Source organism: Dioscorea cayenensis, chromosome 18 (assembly GCF_009730915.1).
Source record: "Dioscorea cayenensis subsp. rotundata cultivar TDr96_F1 chromosome 18, TDr96_F1_v2_PseudoChromosome.rev07_lg8_w22 25.fasta, whole genome shotgun sequence".
Classification (NCBI taxonomy): domain Eukaryota; kingdom Viridiplantae; phylum Streptophyta; class Magnoliopsida; order Dioscoreales; family Dioscoreaceae; genus Dioscorea; species Dioscorea cayenensis.
Window position 1 is genome coordinate 23,160,122 of NC_052488.1, and position 17,148 is coordinate 23,177,269.

General features: G+C 40.1%; 4 protein-coding genes across 6 annotated transcripts; 3 read left to right on the forward strand and 1 right to left on the reverse strand.

The window, feature by feature from the left end:
• The first annotated feature begins 1,597 nt into the window (after positions 1-1,597).
• On the forward strand, positions 1,598-6,083 carry LOC120282542 (AT-rich interactive domain-containing protein 2-like). 3 transcript variants are annotated; one of them, XM_039289371.1, is made up of 3 exons: positions 1,598-1,686; positions 1,848-4,596; positions 5,381-6,083. In XM_039289371.1, exons 2-3 carry the CDS (start codon positions 4,027-4,029, stop codon positions 5,969-5,971), a joined length of 1,161 nt encoding a protein of 386 aa, XP_039145305.1. In that variant the 5' UTR covers positions 1,598-1,686; positions 1,848-4,026; the 3' UTR covers positions 5,972-6,083. The 3 variants fall into 3 exon arrangements, with proteins under 3 accessions (XP_039145305.1, XP_039145304.1, XP_039145306.1); XM_039289370.1 differs by having other exon boundaries at positions 3,820-4,596; XM_039289372.1 differs by having other exon boundaries at positions 3,820-4,596; positions 5,384-6,083.
• Positions 6,084-7,090: 1,007 nt separating this feature from the next.
• On the forward strand, positions 7,091-8,241 carry LOC120282627. Its single transcript, XM_039289461.1, has 2 exons — positions 7,091-7,595; positions 7,684-8,241. Exons 1-2 carry the CDS (start codon positions 7,551-7,553, stop codon positions 8,173-8,175), a joined length of 537 nt encoding a protein of 178 aa, XP_039145395.1. The 5' UTR covers positions 7,091-7,550; the 3' UTR covers positions 8,176-8,241.
• Positions 8,242-10,061: 1,820 nt separating this feature from the next.
• LOC120282515 (protein OCTOPUS-like) lies at positions 10,062-12,329 on the forward strand. Its single transcript, XM_039289338.1, has one exon. The coding sequence runs from the start codon at positions 10,427-10,429 to the stop codon at positions 12,272-12,274; it is 1,848 nt and encodes a 615-aa protein (XP_039145272.1). The 5' UTR covers positions 10,062-10,426; the 3' UTR covers positions 12,275-12,329.
• Positions 12,330-14,456: 2,127 nt separating this feature from the next.
• Positions 14,457-16,892, reverse strand: LOC120281619 (sedoheptulose-1,7-bisphosphatase, chloroplastic). The gene is made up of 8 exons (XM_039288305.1): positions 16,682-16,892; positions 16,429-16,551; positions 16,081-16,266; positions 15,887-15,968; positions 15,501-15,722; positions 15,321-15,421; positions 15,151-15,222; positions 14,457-15,042 (listed from the first exon to the last, which is right to left on the reverse strand). The coding sequence occupies exons 1-8, from the start codon at positions 16,787-16,789 to the stop codon at positions 14,761-14,763; spliced, it is 1,176 nt and encodes a 391-aa protein (XP_039144239.1). The 5' UTR covers positions 16,790-16,892; the 3' UTR covers positions 14,457-14,760.
• Positions 16,893-17,148: the final 256 nt, after the last annotated feature.

The window sequence follows — 17,148 nt, forward strand, 5'->3', positions numbered from 1 at the left end:
CAAATTGGCACAACAATTCTGCAGACTTTGAAGATTCTGCAGATTTGATCTTCATTCAATTACACAACTGAAAATTGTACAATGTATTTGATCTTCATTCGTAGGTGAAAATTGCACAATTGAAATAATAATTCAAATGAAGAAACAAATGGAAAATAATAACTCAAATTAAGTTGCACAATAGACCTAATTACAAATACAAACACAAAAGAATTTCTCACATTGACTGTGAATTAAATTTAACTTCTCACAGTCTCGTAAGCATTCATTCAAAACAAAATTAAATTTGAATCTCACAATACAAAGAGACAATCCCATTCGATCTGGTTGACAAACACATTTAACTTCTCACAATCTTGAATCTTTTACAAAGCAGTGGCCGAGTATGCTCGAATTTGGCGGATTGATGGGTCGGATCTAGCAGGAATGGTGCCCGATTCTTGCGGGAGCGATGCCCTAGTCTAGCTAAGAGAAAAAGTAGGGAGCGAGGGTTGGAGCGAGGTTGCTCGGTTTGTGAACTAGGGCTAGGGTATCATTTCAACATTGGGGATGGCCTTATGAGAGGGGAGGGAGAACAAGGTCCGCCACGTGTGATGCCGGCGTGGAGATGACATGGCCTTACTCGGGTCTCCTGGCGAGGGTGGGGCTGCACGCGGATAGAGTAATGAATTTAATAAGACACGTGACACGTACGTCATCAATTTCAGGAAATAGCCCCAAAGCTTGACCGTTGTGGCCACCCATGTGACCGGAGTAAACTTATGTGTCCAGCGTATACATAAAAAAACTTTTGTGGCCATAGCGTTATACTTATGAAACTTATGTAGCCACCAGTGAAATGAACCCTTTATCATCCAATTTGAGCTCTTTTTTTTCAAGTAAATGTTCCAAGAATCCAAGCTAAAGCTATTAGCTATAGCAGGGAGAATGAATATATATCTTTATTTATCCAATTTTTCAAGTTAAATTTATAAAATAACAGAAAACATGTTGTATAGGTAATGGGTAGTTGCCCACCATTACTTCGCAGGTTTAATAAAACAAATAAATACATGAACTTAAATAGAGGACAAATATGGCCATATAGGAAATGAAAAGAAAGCAAGCGCTGTAGCCAACCGGTGTGGAGGAACTTTATAAAATAGGTTAAATTTTGTTTTGATTCTCTTAGAAAGACTAATTTATTTCCTAAAGCTGCAAAAGGTACCCAAAATATCCATCTAATTATTCCCAAATCCTTTTTGCAATAACAAATTAACATTTTAAAATTTATCATAATGCCAATTAAGAACCATGTGGCAGTGGCTTTCAATTATAAAATTTGTCATATATTTTTTTTAAAAAAACAAAAAAACAAAAAATAACTTCTCCATCTCTCCTTTTTAATCACATGCATCCTCAAAATGCCAGCTATTAAGCTAAACATAAATATATAAATGCGAAGGGGTCATTTATGATATTTCTCACTTCTCCACAAACTTTATATAAGAGAAAATAATTAAATAAAATACTCATAAATAAATAAATAAATAAATAAATAAAAATATAAAAAAATAAATATAAAAGCAAATCGATTTGCGGTTCTCTCCACACATCACATCCATAAGCGCTGGGTTTCTCAAAGGGTGTTGTTGGCTGGCTCGCCTGAAGCCAAAGACAGAGCTCGGGTCTTCTTCGAGGTTAAAGGTTCTCTTTCTTTCTCTCTCTCTCTCTCTCTCTCGTTGTACCTTGTGACTGTGAGTATTTTTTTTTTTCATTTGGCCACCATTGATTGATTCCCTTTTGTTATTTGCTTCATGTTTATTTCTTTAATTAGCCTCTCTTATCTTTGTTTTTTTTTTCTTAAGATCCGTGCCGTTCCATGCCAAGCCATGCCATGGGGACGGACTGCATGTAAGTCCCTTTACCATATGAAATGGACTTTCTTAGTATCTCCCAACTTCAACCTCCTTGACTCTCTCTCTCTCTTTCTCTCTCTTAACAAGTCACACACACACACACACACACACCATGTCAGGTCTTCTTCCCTAACTATTCTCCCAATCTCAATCCTCCTCCTCTATACTAAACCCTCCTCCATTATCTAATATATTCATATCTATTAATCCTAATTTAATATTTTCTTTTTTTTTTTTTGCCCCTAGATGAAAAACCTAAAATAATAGATCATTTTTTTAGGGATTTTATTTGGTGATTATTTATCGGTCATTTAGTTCTAATTGTTAAGTTAAATAAAAAGGGGCAGATTGGGACCTTAGCTACTTGGAATTACATGGTGGCTTCACCTGAATGAAGGGAGGGATGGATGTTGTGGATAATTATTGTGCTTGCCTTAATAAAGGAATTCTGGCTTTCAATGCTTGACATATATCTAGATGATGGCTATTTCTGAATCTTAATTATATGGCAAAACAAATACAACATTGAAGCGACTCTCACATGCCGTATGTCGATCAGTTACCAAAATTAGGATTTTTTTTTTTTTTCCCTGATCTGAAAGTGAATTTTAATTGAGTTAACTCAGCCGCCGGAGATAGGATTTTGCCTGGGTAATCAACGTGGTGATGTTAGTGCATGAATAAATATGTTTGGGATCTTTTATGTGACCTCTGATTTTGGTTGAACATGAACCATTTGGATTTGGAGTAGTTAATCATCCCCTACTGAAAAAACATGGCTGACAATTTTTAATTTTTAATTTTTTTAAAGTCAATTGCAATAAAAGAAAGACATGAGAAGCAAAAGAAATTATACACACACACACACACACATATATATATATATATGAGTTGATAGATATGTCTTCAATTCTTAGATCATACCATTGTTTCTCTTTCAAATGGCTGTTCAGGTTTTGTTTTTTTTGCCCCCTCTTTACTATTCTTAATTTTAGTTTTAAGATCATCAAATTTACTGAGTGATTCGTTAGCCTTTTATCTTTAAAAGCTTGTTAGTAAAAGGAAAAATATGCATTGGCTTGTTAGAGATCTGAATATATAAATTGTTATTTTTTTATATATATTCAGGAGATAGAATCATGCTGTAATTTCTATATGTGGTTTATTAAAAAAAAGATAGAATGATTAGAATCTGGTTATGTATGGCATGTTTTACTGGATCTTTATTTCCTAACCGAGCATATAAGAGAGAACTTTTGTTATCTGGTCCGGTTAACCTCTGGAATTCCTTTGGTTTAATTCTTTATCATAACTGCAGTATTGTGTTAAATAAAATAAAATAAAATAGAGCTTTGTCCCTCTACTTGTCATACAGTTCATAGTATCCAAGCCTTGGAAGAATTTGCTTTGTATGAATCTTCAAGGCAGTGAAAACAATGTGTTGTTGGTGAATTTTGAGAATCAGTACATTCCCTATTCTTTTTTATTTAATATTTATTACTCCCAATCCAATTGTTACTGTTGCTGCTGCTGCTGCTGCTGCTACAGCTGCATGGCTTTGAATGGCGTGTGTCATGGAACTTGTGTCTTTGGTGTATTTGTAGCAGTTAGCACCAATCCAAAGCATACAGTATGTGTTCTTCAACGCTTTTATAAGTCTTCAAAACTCTTACCTAGTCAATCTCCTAATCATATATACATCTTCTGTGATCTTGATCAAACGGTTGTCATTTCCTTTGTGGCAGAGTCTTCTCTTCATAAAACAGGGCACTCTAATTAATTATACCACTAGTCCTCTCCTATCCACATTCCACAATAATAGTCAGTCATACAAAGATAGGGTTAGGGATTGTTGTTATTCCTAATTCCTATTCTGTCAACGTGAATGATTTAGGGTTTGTCATTTGTTCTTAAATTACAGTTAATCCAGGGAGAGAGAGAGAAAGATAGATAATATGCAGTATATATAAAAGAGCGGGAACGTAGAGAGACGGTTATGAAGATCCAAAGCGAGAGTTTCTCATCGTAACTGCCACCAACTGTCGTTGGCCTTCTTCCCGCCCGCCCTGCGTTGGAGGAACGCACATATCAATGACCGGGCTATCTCTTCAACCTGGCGGGCTTTGCCATGGATACTCCTATCCTTAACCCTTACACCATCTCTTCCCTCACTGACGCTGAGGCTGAGCTCTGGAATCTTTTCCATCAGTTCTCTCCCGGCCTTCTGAAGACCACTCTCCCTGGGCTTGATTCAAACTCCGCGTCATCACCAAAATCGGTTTGTTTTGATCACTCTGAACATTTTCGCCACTGGTTGCAGAGTTTCTTCTATGATGATCATTGCTATGAGGGATTGCAATTGAATCCAGACCTGAAGAGAAAGATTCTTTTGCTTGTTTCCAAGGTTTTGACTGAGAAGCCTACTGTAGGGGGTTGGCATGAAGATGGTGCTTGTTTTTTGAAGAGAAATGGAATTTCGAAGCCTGTTTGCTCGATGGTCTCTGACGCTCTGAAGAGGTGCCATTCTTTGCCGGATATGTTGATATGGCTAAAGAGGATTGCGGTAAGTCCATGTGAGCCTGTGACTTCTGCTGCGGCATCAGAATGGCAAATGCAGATTCTGAAGGCCCGACATTCTTTGTTCCTGAGCAAGACGGAGTCTTCCTTTGATGCTCAATATCCTTATCTTCGTCGTCGGGTATATATCACCAGAACTTTTTTTTTTGTTTATTCTTTCGTGTTATGTTTATTATGTATGCTTCCTGTTTCTTTTACCTTCTGTGAGACATCCTTGTATTGTGTTCACTGAAACTAGGAGATGTGGTGTGCTCTATGAGGATTTGATTTTGAATGCGTTTGTTAGATTTCCCAGATGATAGCATGGCAACAGGAAAAAAAATTGACATACTCAAATGAATAGGTGAAAATGGCATATAAGAATGGGAAAATCACCTATTGTTCTGTTATGGTTCTGTACTAGTTCTATGTTTACAGTTGACATTTGAATATGATAATGCTTATCCACCATCTATTCCTGAAACAAGTGCATGTTGACACATCAACCTTCAAAAGACCTTTCATGACATGAAGTAGAGATATATATATATATATATATATATCAGTAGGAATCACTTAGCAATGGAACAATTGTCATTTACGCATAAGTCTGCTCCAGAAGGGGTTGATGGGGGCCATGACCTCCATGTCTGTCTTGATATGTATTCTGAAGATTTGATTTAATGAAATTACAATGGAAAAACACCGTCATCTTTTGGTTATCATTGTGCATGTTAGCTATAATGTAGTATGTGGGTGCACAATTGTTCTACTGTTGTCTACTTCCTTCTGTTTGAAAACCATTTTAGGACAACGCTTTCTGTTCACTGTGTTTTCTGAAAACTAATTTTTATGTCAGCCCAGTTACACTCTGATAATTTTATGACTGAATAATGAAAAGATGGTATGTATGTTTTATGTTCCAGAAGAGGCGGAGGATTGATCGATCTTTATCATTACCTTCTGCGACCATTCTATCTAACAAAAAACATGTTTCCAGTGAGGTACCTAATCAACCGGCAAGAAGGTCTAAAAGGTTTCTTGGCATGCTAAAATTCGGTGAAAACAATGGTAGTAGAAAACGTGTCCCTGTGGATTCCTCATTTCAGGCTGATGTACCTGAATGGTGTGGGCCGCCAAGTCAGAGTGACCAGTTGGATGATGAAAGGTGGTTGGGTACCAAAATTTGGACGCTAGATAGTGATGGTAAAGACTTGGACAACTGGATGATTGGGAGGGGAAGGCCTATCTCATGTGTCTGCACCTATCCTGGATCTGTGGCCTGTGTTAGGTTTCATGTTGAGATAGCAAGACTCCAACTGAAATTTGACTTGGGTTCAGCTTTCTCTGGTTGGGGTTTTGGTGAGATGGGTGAAGATGTCTCAAAGTTTTGGACCAGTGAGGAGCAACAGACTTTTGATACTATCATGAGAATGAATCATTTGTCAGAATACATGGATTTCTTGGAGCCTGCTTTGAAGGCTTTCCCTTTCAAAGACCAAGCGAAGCATAGTTAGTTATTACTTCAATGTGTTTGTTCTCAGAAGGATGAGCAAGCTGACAAGATTTGCTTCTGGATCAATTGACAGTGATGATGATGGAAATAACAGTGAAGTCCTTCAGGTGTTACATTCCACAAACTCTCAAAGAAGGTACTATAAGGGGGTACCTTACAATTTTACGCTACATAAAAACAACACATTTAGTACATGATTTAATTAAATCGTTGATTTATTTCTTGACTGATTGTTTCAGGAAGAAGAGTGCCTGAGTTTGTCTATGTTAGTTATAAAAATTGGAGAATTCCCATATTAGTAGTCACTTCTGCACCCTCTTTTCACTGCAGATTTTCAGGTATGACTTTTCCTGAGGTTACAAAAAATAGGAAAGGCAGTTTAAGCCCTACACCGAAGGATCTCTTTATGTAAGTAATGGATCGTTGCAGAGATAGAAGAAATTATTTAGTGATGACCATACTTTTTTTTGTTTTTTTTTTTTTAAATTTCAAGTGTAAATTAGCTGAGAAATTAACTGGAGAAATTCACGATGCATGTTATTCTTGATATTTCACCACGTCTAGATGCCCTTTGTTTTCAATGCTGGCATCTGACAATTCAGGTAAACCTCGTTGTTGACTGCTGTTTTATCTATCATTAAAGCTTGCTTTTGTGTTGCAGTTGGGCAACACATCCATTCCATTTTGCTTGAATTTCAATGCACGATGTCACTCTTCGTTTGCATTGTAATCTGAAATAAGTTCTTTGTGTCATTTGGTTTAATTGGAGTGTCATATCACTGGTACAACTTTCTCTTTTTTTTTTTTGCTGAAATTCATCCGGTGAGCATTCTCACATGACAGGATGATTTGAAATAATTTGGTGCTTCTTTTGAAAGTTGTTGTTCCTTGTTCTTTTTAGAAAGTTTGGATGATGATCTAAAGATGTAGAGAAGTATGGTAGTAGGATCAGATCTCTATAGATGGTTTTTGAGGAATAAAGTTAAAAAGAATGAATGACGCCCAGCAGCAGCTCTCTGCGAAAATCAATTCCTAGGATATTAACTCACTAGGACTTGTGAGTGAGCACCACTTTACTAATAAAAAGCAGAGAATTTCATGCTTTTTGGAAAAGAAAGAAAAAATTCCCCCACATGAAGAATACTACCTTTGAAACGAAACAGTGATGATTTCCATGCAAACCAATCCAACTTTATCTTCGAGTGAGGGACCCTTTGAGAAATCCAAAGCACGGCCTGAATAATTCAGTCCCTCACCACCCAATTAACAATGAGCGGCCAAAAAGATCTACCCCGGAATATTGTAAATCCCTAAGAAGGATTTCCCTAGGTTTTGTCTCCCCTATGCTTTGTTTCATTTCCATGCTTCCATGCCTTGTCTCCCTCTCCTAACAAGCCAAAGCCAAAGCCAAAGCCAAACACATTCATTCATTCTTTGGGATTCCCCTGCTATGTCTCTCATGTATATATATATATATATATGTGAGGTTGATAATAATAATAATACTAACAATAATAATATAAAGCACAAATCACGAGTTATAAAACACAATTCGCTTTGTGGTGTTGTTGATAGATATTATGGAGATGCAGATGCAGGCAGTGACTACACCACAAGACAGCATGGTTTGAATCTTGTGTTTTCTTTCATGTTTGAAATTTCAATCTCTTTTTGGTGCCAACTAATGATGATATATAAATGGTGATTAATTAGGGTGGTGGTAGTAGGGAAGAGGGAAAAAGGAAGACCAAGTGGCACGGATCAGTTGGTGGGCTTGTGTGTGCGCCTAGAGAGCAAGTGTGGACAGTAGTGTCGCAGAGCTCGAGACTATGTGATTGGATGCCAATGGTGGAGAATTGTACTAGACTTAGTGGAGAAGAAGGGGTGGCCGGCTATGTCCGCCTAGTCTCTGGGTTCATGTTCCCTCAAGATGATGGGGACCGGTCATGGATCAAGGAGAGGCTGCTTCTCATGGATCCTGCCTCATTTAGCTATATTTACAGGATGGAAGCCAGCAACGTGGGATTGGATGGCTCAGTAAATTCCCTGCAGCTCATTGATTACGGGGACGAGTCCACACTCGTCAAATGGTCATTTGAGAATGATGCAGTTGAAGGAGCATCCGAGGAGACCTTTATAGACTATTTGGGTTTTCTTTATAAGTCCTGCATCAATAGGATTGAAGGGGCCGGGCCATCTTCTTAAATTTAAAGAAAGAGCAACAGCTCTCAAACCACTAATTTTTAGTTTATCCACAAGTCCCAATCAACCATTAATTGCCTTTTTGTTCTCATCTCATCTCATCCATCTCATCTTGTTTGAAAAGAAGTGGTTTTGGAATAAAATAAGTGAGACAATCCGAAAAGAGAAGATTAGGAGCAAATAAAGAAAGAGGAAAAGAGAAAGGCAAAGCTCAAACACACATTAGAAAAAAAAGTCTTTAAAGACAAACTAATACTCTGACTAACAGAATCTTTGTGAAACAATAAGATATGTGGGCAAATCTCCGTCTCACTCATGGGTGCAAATGCAATGTATGCATATGCTACATAGAAAGAAGCTGTTACTGATTGGTGGTGGGAGTATCAATTAGACCATTAGTCTATTAGTATATATAAAAACAAACTGTCTATCAGTATCAGGTCAGTTCGTCTCTTCTAATGGTTATATGCTCATGGTCATATCTTCTTGACATACATTTAATTTAAACAGCACAGTAGGGGCATGGCTCATGACAAAAAGGGGATGCAAGTGGGTGAAGGACACTGCAATTCTCCCAATTGATGGAATAGAATGAAATCTCTCCATGCCACTGTAGTACAACACTATGTCTACATTGCTACATTGCACGCTATATACACCACTACCCCATGCATGGGGGACATCCCAACAATGAAGGCACACTCACAATGGTCCCCTCCTACTTGTGGAGCAATGTCTGAGCTACACAAGCCTATAAGACAACTCTGGTATATTTATTGCTAACCTTGTTATGATAGTTATAATTATGTTATAATAGTAAAGAAGAAAAAAAGAAGAAGAAGAAGAAGAAGGAAGGGAGAGTGAATGCAAAAATGAGCAAATGCGCAGGCGCAGCAGCAGCAGAGCACTCTCACGTGATCTCCATGAACAACCGCTATCTTTAAAAGAACAGGAACAAAGCACAGAGCAGGCGAACAAGAAAAGCCCAGACATCCAGGTACTCTGGAAAACTAGTGTTGTGGTCCTGCCTGCCGACTGGTAACCATCGTCTTGTCAGGGCCCAGCCTCATCAACTCAGAGCATCTAAATTGGAACAGCTCTGCCCATTCGGTTGGGTCAGCATCACATTTGGGCTAGTGCACATAATTTACACGTCTTCTTTCTATATAGCATATGTTTGAAACACACGGTCTAACCCATTAACAACATCTAAATATATATATATATATTTATATTTGTATGTATCAATGTATGCTTTTCTATTATGCTACAAGACACAAGCGTAGTAGTTTGATGTATGGATGCATGGTTAAAGTTACTGGCATTATTATTAGAAATAACTGTGTACTTGTAATAGAAAGAAAAAGACATTAATTAAAGCTAAGAATAGTTAATTCAGAGTTCCCATGCAAGATCTGAGTGCAAAGAAATAGTTTAAAGCTTTAAGGCCTTGAAGTGACCACTAGCATATTATTAATTTACTCCATTTATTGTCCGTATTCTGATGAAAAACATCACCTCATGCAATGTACTGAATCAACTTTCCTGCACACGAGGCCACGAACCCAACATGAGTTATATGCTATAATGCAATGTTGTGTTGTTGCTGTGATATATATATATATATATAAATGTATAAAAAGAGAGAGAGAGAGAGTCAGTCAGTCAAGGGAACACACAATGACATGGCTTAGAAATATAATGCCGAAAAGAAAAGATCGAAAAAACAAAAAGAGAAAAAGAAAAAAAGTGAAAGCTAAGGGGATCAGGGACGGGGGTGATGGGAGGGAAGTGGCAACATCGCAACAGTGGGGGCGTGATTGCTTTTACTTTTCTTTTTTTTTAATATTTTTTCATTCACTTATTTAAAATTTCCGTCCTCCTGGTTTCCCCACTTTTGCATCCATAAATCCATATCCCTCCCTTGTTTCCAAAAAAATCCCCATCGCCTCTTCCCTTCACTTCTTTCCCCCTCTCATTACACACACACACACACACGCAGAAACAACTCTTCCACTTCCCTTGTTCTACTTTCTACCCAGTTACAATACACTGCTGTTGTTGCTGCTGCTGCTGCTGCTGCTGCACTTGAGAAAATCCATGTTTCTTAAATATTAAAACTACTGCCACTTATTACTCTCACAAGACATCAATCAGCAGAAGCAGAAGCAGAAGCAGAAGACGAAGAGAGGGAGAGAGACGGTAGCATCAGAAAAAGAAGAAGAAGAAGAAGAAGAAGAAGGAGGAAGCTCATATGGCTCTCCAAGTTGATACCTCAGCCCATTTCCTCCCTCCCTTTCATCATGCCCACCTTCGACCACAGCAGCAACAACAGCAGCAGCATTCACTCCGCCGCGTCCCATCCACGTGTGACCGCCACCCGGACGAGCTTGTCACCGGCTTCTGCGCTTCATGTCTCCGTGAGCGCCTTGCAGGCCTTGAGATCCGACGTAACTCCACTTCCTCTTCTTCATCCTCCTCTGCTTTCAAGTCTCTCTTTGTCAAATCCAACCCAAACGCGCCGCTTCGCCGCTGCAAGTCCTTCTCTTGCTCTCGCCGTGACGGCATCGCCGCTTCCTTTGAGCCCCAGCGTAAGTCCTGCGACGTTCGGGGACGTAGCACACTCTGGTCACTGTTCAACCAGGACGACCGGCTCAAGGAGCCCGGCCGGGATTCTTTTGGTGTTGCTGGGATCGAGAACGAGGCCGGGTGCCCCAACTTGGGGGTCCCCAGCTTCGGCATTGCGGATCCCGTGCACGAGTCCCGCGAGGATGATGATGGTGAAGAAGCTGAAATTAGGCCAGCAGATCCGGAGGTAGTGGTGGAAACTAGAGAGGAGATCGTGAGAGAAGAGGGGCTGGAAGAGCAGGCGGAGCTTAAGCCGATGAAGGACCATATCGATCTCGAAACGCAGGCGAAGAAACCAGCTCCCAAAGACCTCAAGGAAATCGCTGGAAGCTTCTGGATGGCCGCCTCGGTCTTCAGCAAGAAGCTTCAGAAGTGGAGACGAAAACAGAAGCTCAAGAAGCAAGGAAGCTCTAAGACTGGCCATGGGGTTCCCACCGAGAAGCCTTCCAACTCTCGGAGGTTCCGGGACACGCAGTCAGAGATCGCCGTTGATGCTTTTGGCCGGAGATCCTGCGATACTGACCCGAGATTCTCTCTCGACATTGGCCGCTTCTCATTGGATTACTCATGGGATGAACCAAGGGCGTCGTGGGATGGCCACCTGATCGGGGGGCGAGCGCCATTTCATCGGGTTCCTCCTTCGATGCTCTCCGTCATCGAGGACCACCCTGTTCCCCCTGCCGTCCAGCGGACAGACGGACAGATTCCGGTGGAAGAGGACTCGATGATGAACCCCGGGGGGTCGGCGCAGACTCGGGACTACTACTTGGATTCTTCGTCTCAGCGCCGGAGACGAAGCCTGGATAGATCCAACTCTGTGAGAAAGTTATCTGTTGAGCTGAATGAGCCGAAGCCACTGTCGAATGCTAAGGTATCCCCTGCCGGCGCTGCAGAGCTGTACCATGGGTACAACAACAATGGGATTAGACTTGAAAGGGATGCAAGAGAGCTGAGCTCCAACTCTCTCCGGGATGACTGTTCAGAGAGTTTTGAATCATCGTACAGATACCCGTGCAAAGAGGGTGAGGCAGCGAAGAAGCCCAAGAGATGGGGCAAGAAGTGGAGCATCTGGGGGTTTATACACTGGCGAAGTGGTGGCAAAGGAGGAGATAATGCTGTTGGGAGGTCATTCTCAGAGTCATGGCCGGAGCTTCGGAGACGAGGTTCAAATGGGAGGAAAGTCCTGCGGTGTAACAGCAATGTGAGTGCAAGGCATTCTTTTAGCAGCAGCAGTGGGTCTGGAAGGATGATGAGGAGTTGTGTGGAGACCAATGGGGGGCATGGGAGAAAGAGAAGAGATGAGTTTGTCTTGGAGAGGAATAGGAGTGCAAGGTACTCTCCAAGCCAAGGTGACAATGGAATGCTGAGGTTTTACCTGACTCCAATGCAAAGCAACTGGAGGAACAGAGCACTCGGGAAGAACAGGAATACTGGTTCTCAGTTCTTGGCAAGAAGCATGCTGCAATTGTACTAAGGATATGTCTGTCTGTCTGTCTTCTTCCAAGGAATGCCAACGGGCTTAAATTCAATGCTTTTTCTTCTTCTTCTTCTTCTTCTTTTTGAATACACTAGGATAAATTTTGCATTGTCTCTTACTATTATTATTATTATTATTGTTGTTGTCTTTTTTTTTTATGCTGTGCTTGTTACTTGTTACTTGTTGTTGTTGTTGTTGTTGTTGCTGCTGTTGTTGTTAGGTCACATTACAAGGTTAATAGATACCTCAAATTGCAGTGAAAGATTTTCAGGGACAATCAAGAACCTGTATTTAGAATCTGTGATTCTTACCAAGTTTGCATGGTTCTTTGTGATGCTGTTAATACTGTTCTATTCTGGCTGCCACTCTCTGTTTTCTCTCTGCAAGTATGCGTGCGGAAGACTTGTAATCGCAAACTCATATCCCTTATTTAGTTACAGTGGGTTTCTTGCAATCAAAACGTCTACTTAGGAGGAGACTTGTAAATGCTTTTTCAGCTCGGAAACTTTTACGTTAATAAATCATATGATTTAAATAAAGCTCAGGCAATTCTTCAAAGTCCCAACTCTTTTCCTTCACTTCCGCGAGCCCAGAGCTTTTGAACTCCACAGATGCTCGCCACTTCGGTTTGTCTGAACTTCAGTGCTTGGTGTGTGTGTGTGTGTGTGTGTGTGTGTGTGATAATAGGCATTATCTTCAGTTTGTCTTTGAGCAGTCAAATAGACTACATGCTTTCCTTCATGTCAAGCCGCTGTTGTTGACATAGTTGATTCTTCTGGGAGTAATCAGCTGGGTGTTTGTGCCTTTGAGGACATACACAGTGTCAATTGTCAAACAAAATATCTGTGTTCAAATGCTAAGCCTCTCAGGTTTATTTTATTTTTTTAATTTTTGAGAGATGTGAACAAGCAATTGGTCGGAAATTCAATTTTTGACTTTTAAAGAGAATGAAATACCACCTCTCTCTTAGATCTTTTATAGCTCATTCGCTTCCAGTTGATGAGTGAGAATAATAACTTTGAAGCATTGCTCTGCTATTATTTAATCGTCCTTTTTGTTAGTGAACTTTGTCTTAACCAGATACTTGGCAGAAAACATTGACACAAGTTCAGGTTACATTGAGGTAGGCATCTGGCAAAAGCATTTAGCAGCACTGCATCACTGTCTGAAAGCATAATTGGCTTGACCTGGGATGAGAATAATACTCGAAGATGTACATCATTCGTTCCTTAGCTCTGTGTACACATTCTCATCATAGCATTACACCTTGAGATAATCATAAATCAGGTTAAAAGTCTATGATTTATCTTTTACCCTGTGCTCAAACATGCAGTACATGCGTGCCACCGTACAGTGCAAAGTGATTTACTATTTTGCAGAGGTTGACGAAAAGAAATTAAGGTTGTAATTCAAAATCTATGAGCAACAAAAGGACATGCAGTCTGTGTTGGACTTTTGAATCTTTCTTTCCCTAATGGTCTAATGTTGACAATTGTGTCATCTCTGAAGCCAATACATGGCCTTCAAATCCTCAACTTAATGCAAAATGCAACTATGCTTCAAAATTCCTATTTAGACTCTTTACCTTGGTTTATTACCGAAGCTGTTGTTTCCGTTTTTATTCTTTTCTGCAATTTTATGACTGCTCAAGTTTTCATGTTAGAATGGCACGGCCTCAGATTCTCCCAAGTCCATATCATGCTTGATGAATACATGTCCATCCGTAAAAATTTCTTGATGGAAGTGCTTCTAATTCCAAAAATGCTTTAGCTGTATGAAATGGCATGTTCTGGTTGTAGTTTTCTGCAAGATGCTATGGTTCTTATGCCGATCTTCCCTCCTTTTGCAGACTGTGATGAGCTGTTGTTTGAAACTATGGGAGACAAGCTGCTGGTGCAGCTGTGCTTGTGAGCAGATGCTGTCATGGAAGCATCATTTTCCTTCATTTTTTTGACTGTAAGATTCCTTTTCTTTCTTGGATCAACAAGAAGCTTTTGCTTTTGATATTCATCTTTCTGTGACAATGTTCTGTACTCTCACAACTCAACTTCATTCATTCCTACAGCAAGTGTAAAGAGCACACTGATAATTACTGATTGTATTAGTCCAAAATATTTTGTTGTCAAGTTCATACTTACCTTTATAACTTTCTTTTAATAACCAGAATTTATCTTTAGAATGCATCAGAAAGAATTTTATCAAAAAGAAGGAAACACCAACGTTCTGCAGGAACTAGACATAAGTATTACATTGATGGATTGTTTTCTCTCAAAGCTGCAAGCATGCTGTATTATATATTCATTCGATACATTACAAGTGAGAAGAAGAAATTGCATCCGCGGAATGCTGCTAGAGAAGACACTGAGCTGATTTCAATTTTTTACCACCGTTCATAACATGGGAATGAGAAAGATACTTTCAAATTCCATATTGAAGAGCACTTTGTTGTAAGAACAATAGCGAACAGAGGGTATATAATTGGCTCAGGCAGCAGCTCCAACAGGTTCACCAGCCTTGAGTCTTGAAGAACCATAGAGAGTCTCCTCAAATCTGATAATTTCATTTTTGGATCCATAGGCAACCTGAGTCCTCTCGTCAAGGCTAGTAATTACCTTGTCTAAAACTGATTGTTCGCCGTCGCTGCTATGCCCTCCGGCTTTCTCAATTAGAAATCCCAGAGGAGCCACTTCGAACAACAGCCTGAGCTTAGCTTTGGAACTTGGAGAAGTTACATTGGTGAAGATTCCTTTCTCTTTTACTATGATCTAAATACAGGAAACCAAAATGCAGAGCATAAGCACATGTAAATGATACTGAAGAAATCTACTTCCAAGTTCTCAACAAGAACTACACTGGTGCCAATGAGTGAGTACCTGATTGACATCGGGCACCATTCCTCCTGTGTAACGCAATGTGTACTTCTCTTTCACATAATAGTTGATCAGCTGCAGTAGGAAAGCAGAGATCCCTTCATATCTGTTCTAATAATACAACAATAGCAACATGGATGACAATGCAGCAAGTGAATTAGCAATAGGTATACATTACTATAGGCAGGGTTGTCAGCCGTTGCCCTGAGATTTCCTGGAGAAAAGATCTTGCCCTCGCCGATTGATGTTGTATCTTTGACATGCTGCCATTTGCCTGTGTTGATCAACCAAAAAACATGTCAATGCTTTTCATGTAATAAAAATGGACAATTGTGTACAGTTAGTTAATCAACCTTCATCGAGGAGGAGGAATTCGTGAGTTCCGGGGCAATCTTTAAGAGCAATAATGTAAGTGGTACGAGGACCATATATGCCCATAGCCGCGGCAACTTGATCCCTTCCAGTCACACCTGTAAGTTTATCACCAGGCCAAACACCAAATATGGTGCCTACTGTGAAGTTTGTGTCAACAATGCTGGAGCCATCAAGGGGATCAAATGCCACGCTGAAGCCACCTGAAATGATCAATCCATTGCACATCATCTCATTTCTACCAAGCGAAGCAGAGGCAACAAATCCCACCAAATTAAAATCCGGCCAAGATTTTACTTATTCCTTTTTATCAAATGCATTTCATGAGATTAAGAAAATACATCACTTTTTTTATTTATTTGCATACCCTCCACTGGTCCACCCATGTCCTGAAGCTCAGGGACTTCCTCAGAGCAAGCATACTTGCAAACGTGGGAGTATTGCAAAGCCTGGAGATCAAATGTAGTTTAGTGACTATATATAACATATATATGCTAGAAAGGGTTTAAAGTTTAAACGATCTCCAGAGTGAGTGAATGGGGAATTATAATTAAGTTAAACCTCAAAAAGGAGATTGTTTGCAAGCATGTCTACAGCAAGCTGTTCATCTCCGAATGAGTTAACGCATGCAGTCCCTCCACAAGATGCTGTCCTGACTTTGAAGGAGATGGTCCTCAGTGCTTCACCCATGCTCATTAGCAGCCTGATCAAGTTCTTATCCGGAGTCGCTTTTGTCAGGAATTCCTCCTGCAGTATATGAACATATGTATATATGCCACAAAAAAATAAAAAACATAGATAACTCTCATGTAATAATATATTACTGCTACAAGAATCAGATAATCAGTAGATATGATTCCTCCTCTATGTATATATATATATATATATGCATGGAACTAGTAGACCTACAAGACTATCTCCGATTTCGCACTTGGTAGTGAGAGAAGAATAAGCCCTGGACTTGGTAGAGATCCTTGCCCATGAAGACGTTGTTCTCAATGATTCACCAAAGAGTGAACTCGGCCTAAGGCACTGCGCGCGTAGTATAGTATGTTGTCAGCACATGAAGAATGATAGCGATATATAGCTAGACTGGTTTACAAGTGTTCAATCAGCATGCATATATGGACTGCATTAATTAATTCTAAGCAAGTAACCTTACGTGTGAGCGCAGGGCTGAAGGAGAACGGCACGGTGCGGCAGATCGCTGCCGAGCCAAAATATTACTTGGTGCTGCCCTGTAAGCAGAGCTCGCCACTCCAGTCTCCATTTTCCCCTAAGCTCCAAGTAATGGATTGAACTGGATATTTGCTGAGCTAATAAGTTCCTTCCAAAGCTAGCTTGTGAATGTTTTGTTTAAGGGTGGTGGGTGCCGGGAGGAAGAAGGATGGAAAGATAAGTAGTTTGTCAGGATGATGCCACGTGGTGTACTGTGGGATCGTCTGAAGAGGGTGAGGATGAGATTAATGGCCATCCTGCTGCCTTGCTTTGTGTGGTTCTAGAATGCCGTTTTCCGGGAGAGACATACAAACGGTTTTGCTGGCGTAGCCGAGCGTGCAGTACTTAATTTGGTTCACCCACGACATTAATCAATACTTGGTTATTGGCATCATTTGATGAAATGAAACT

Excerpts from the sequence above, each read along its gene's own strand:
- LOC120282627 (XM_039289461.1), top strand. The coding sequence starts at position 7,551 with ATGGAGATGCAGATGCAGGCAGTGACTACACCACAAGACAGCATG. Across the intron at positions 7,596-7,683 it reads CTACACCACAAGACAGCATG|GGTGGTGGTAGTAGGGAAGA; the intron begins GTTTGAATCTTG and ends GTGATTAATTAG.
- LOC120281619 (XM_039288305.1), bottom strand. The coding sequence starts at position 16,789 with ATGGAGACTGGAGTGGCGAGCTCTGCTTACAGGGCAGCACCAAGTAAT. Across the intron at positions 16,267-16,428 it reads GCGAAATCGGAGATAGTCTT|GAGGAATTCCTGACAAAAGC; the intron begins GTAGGTCTACTA and ends CATATACTGCAG. Across the intron at positions 15,969-16,080 it reads CAAACAATCTCCTTTTTGAG|GCTTTGCAATACTCCCACGT; the intron begins GTTTAACTTAAT and ends TTTGATCTCCAG.
- LOC120282542 (XM_039289371.1), top strand. The coding sequence starts at position 4,027 with ATGGATACTCCTATCCTTAACCCTTACACCATCTCTTCCCTCACTGAC. Across the intron at positions 4,597-5,380 it reads ATCCTTATCTTCGTCGTCGG|AAGAGGCGGAGGATTGATCG; the intron begins GTATATATCACC and ends TTTATGTTCCAG.
- LOC120282515 (XM_039289338.1), top strand. The coding sequence starts at position 10,427 with ATGGCTCTCCAAGTTGATACCTCAGCCCATTTCCTCCCTCCCTTTCAT.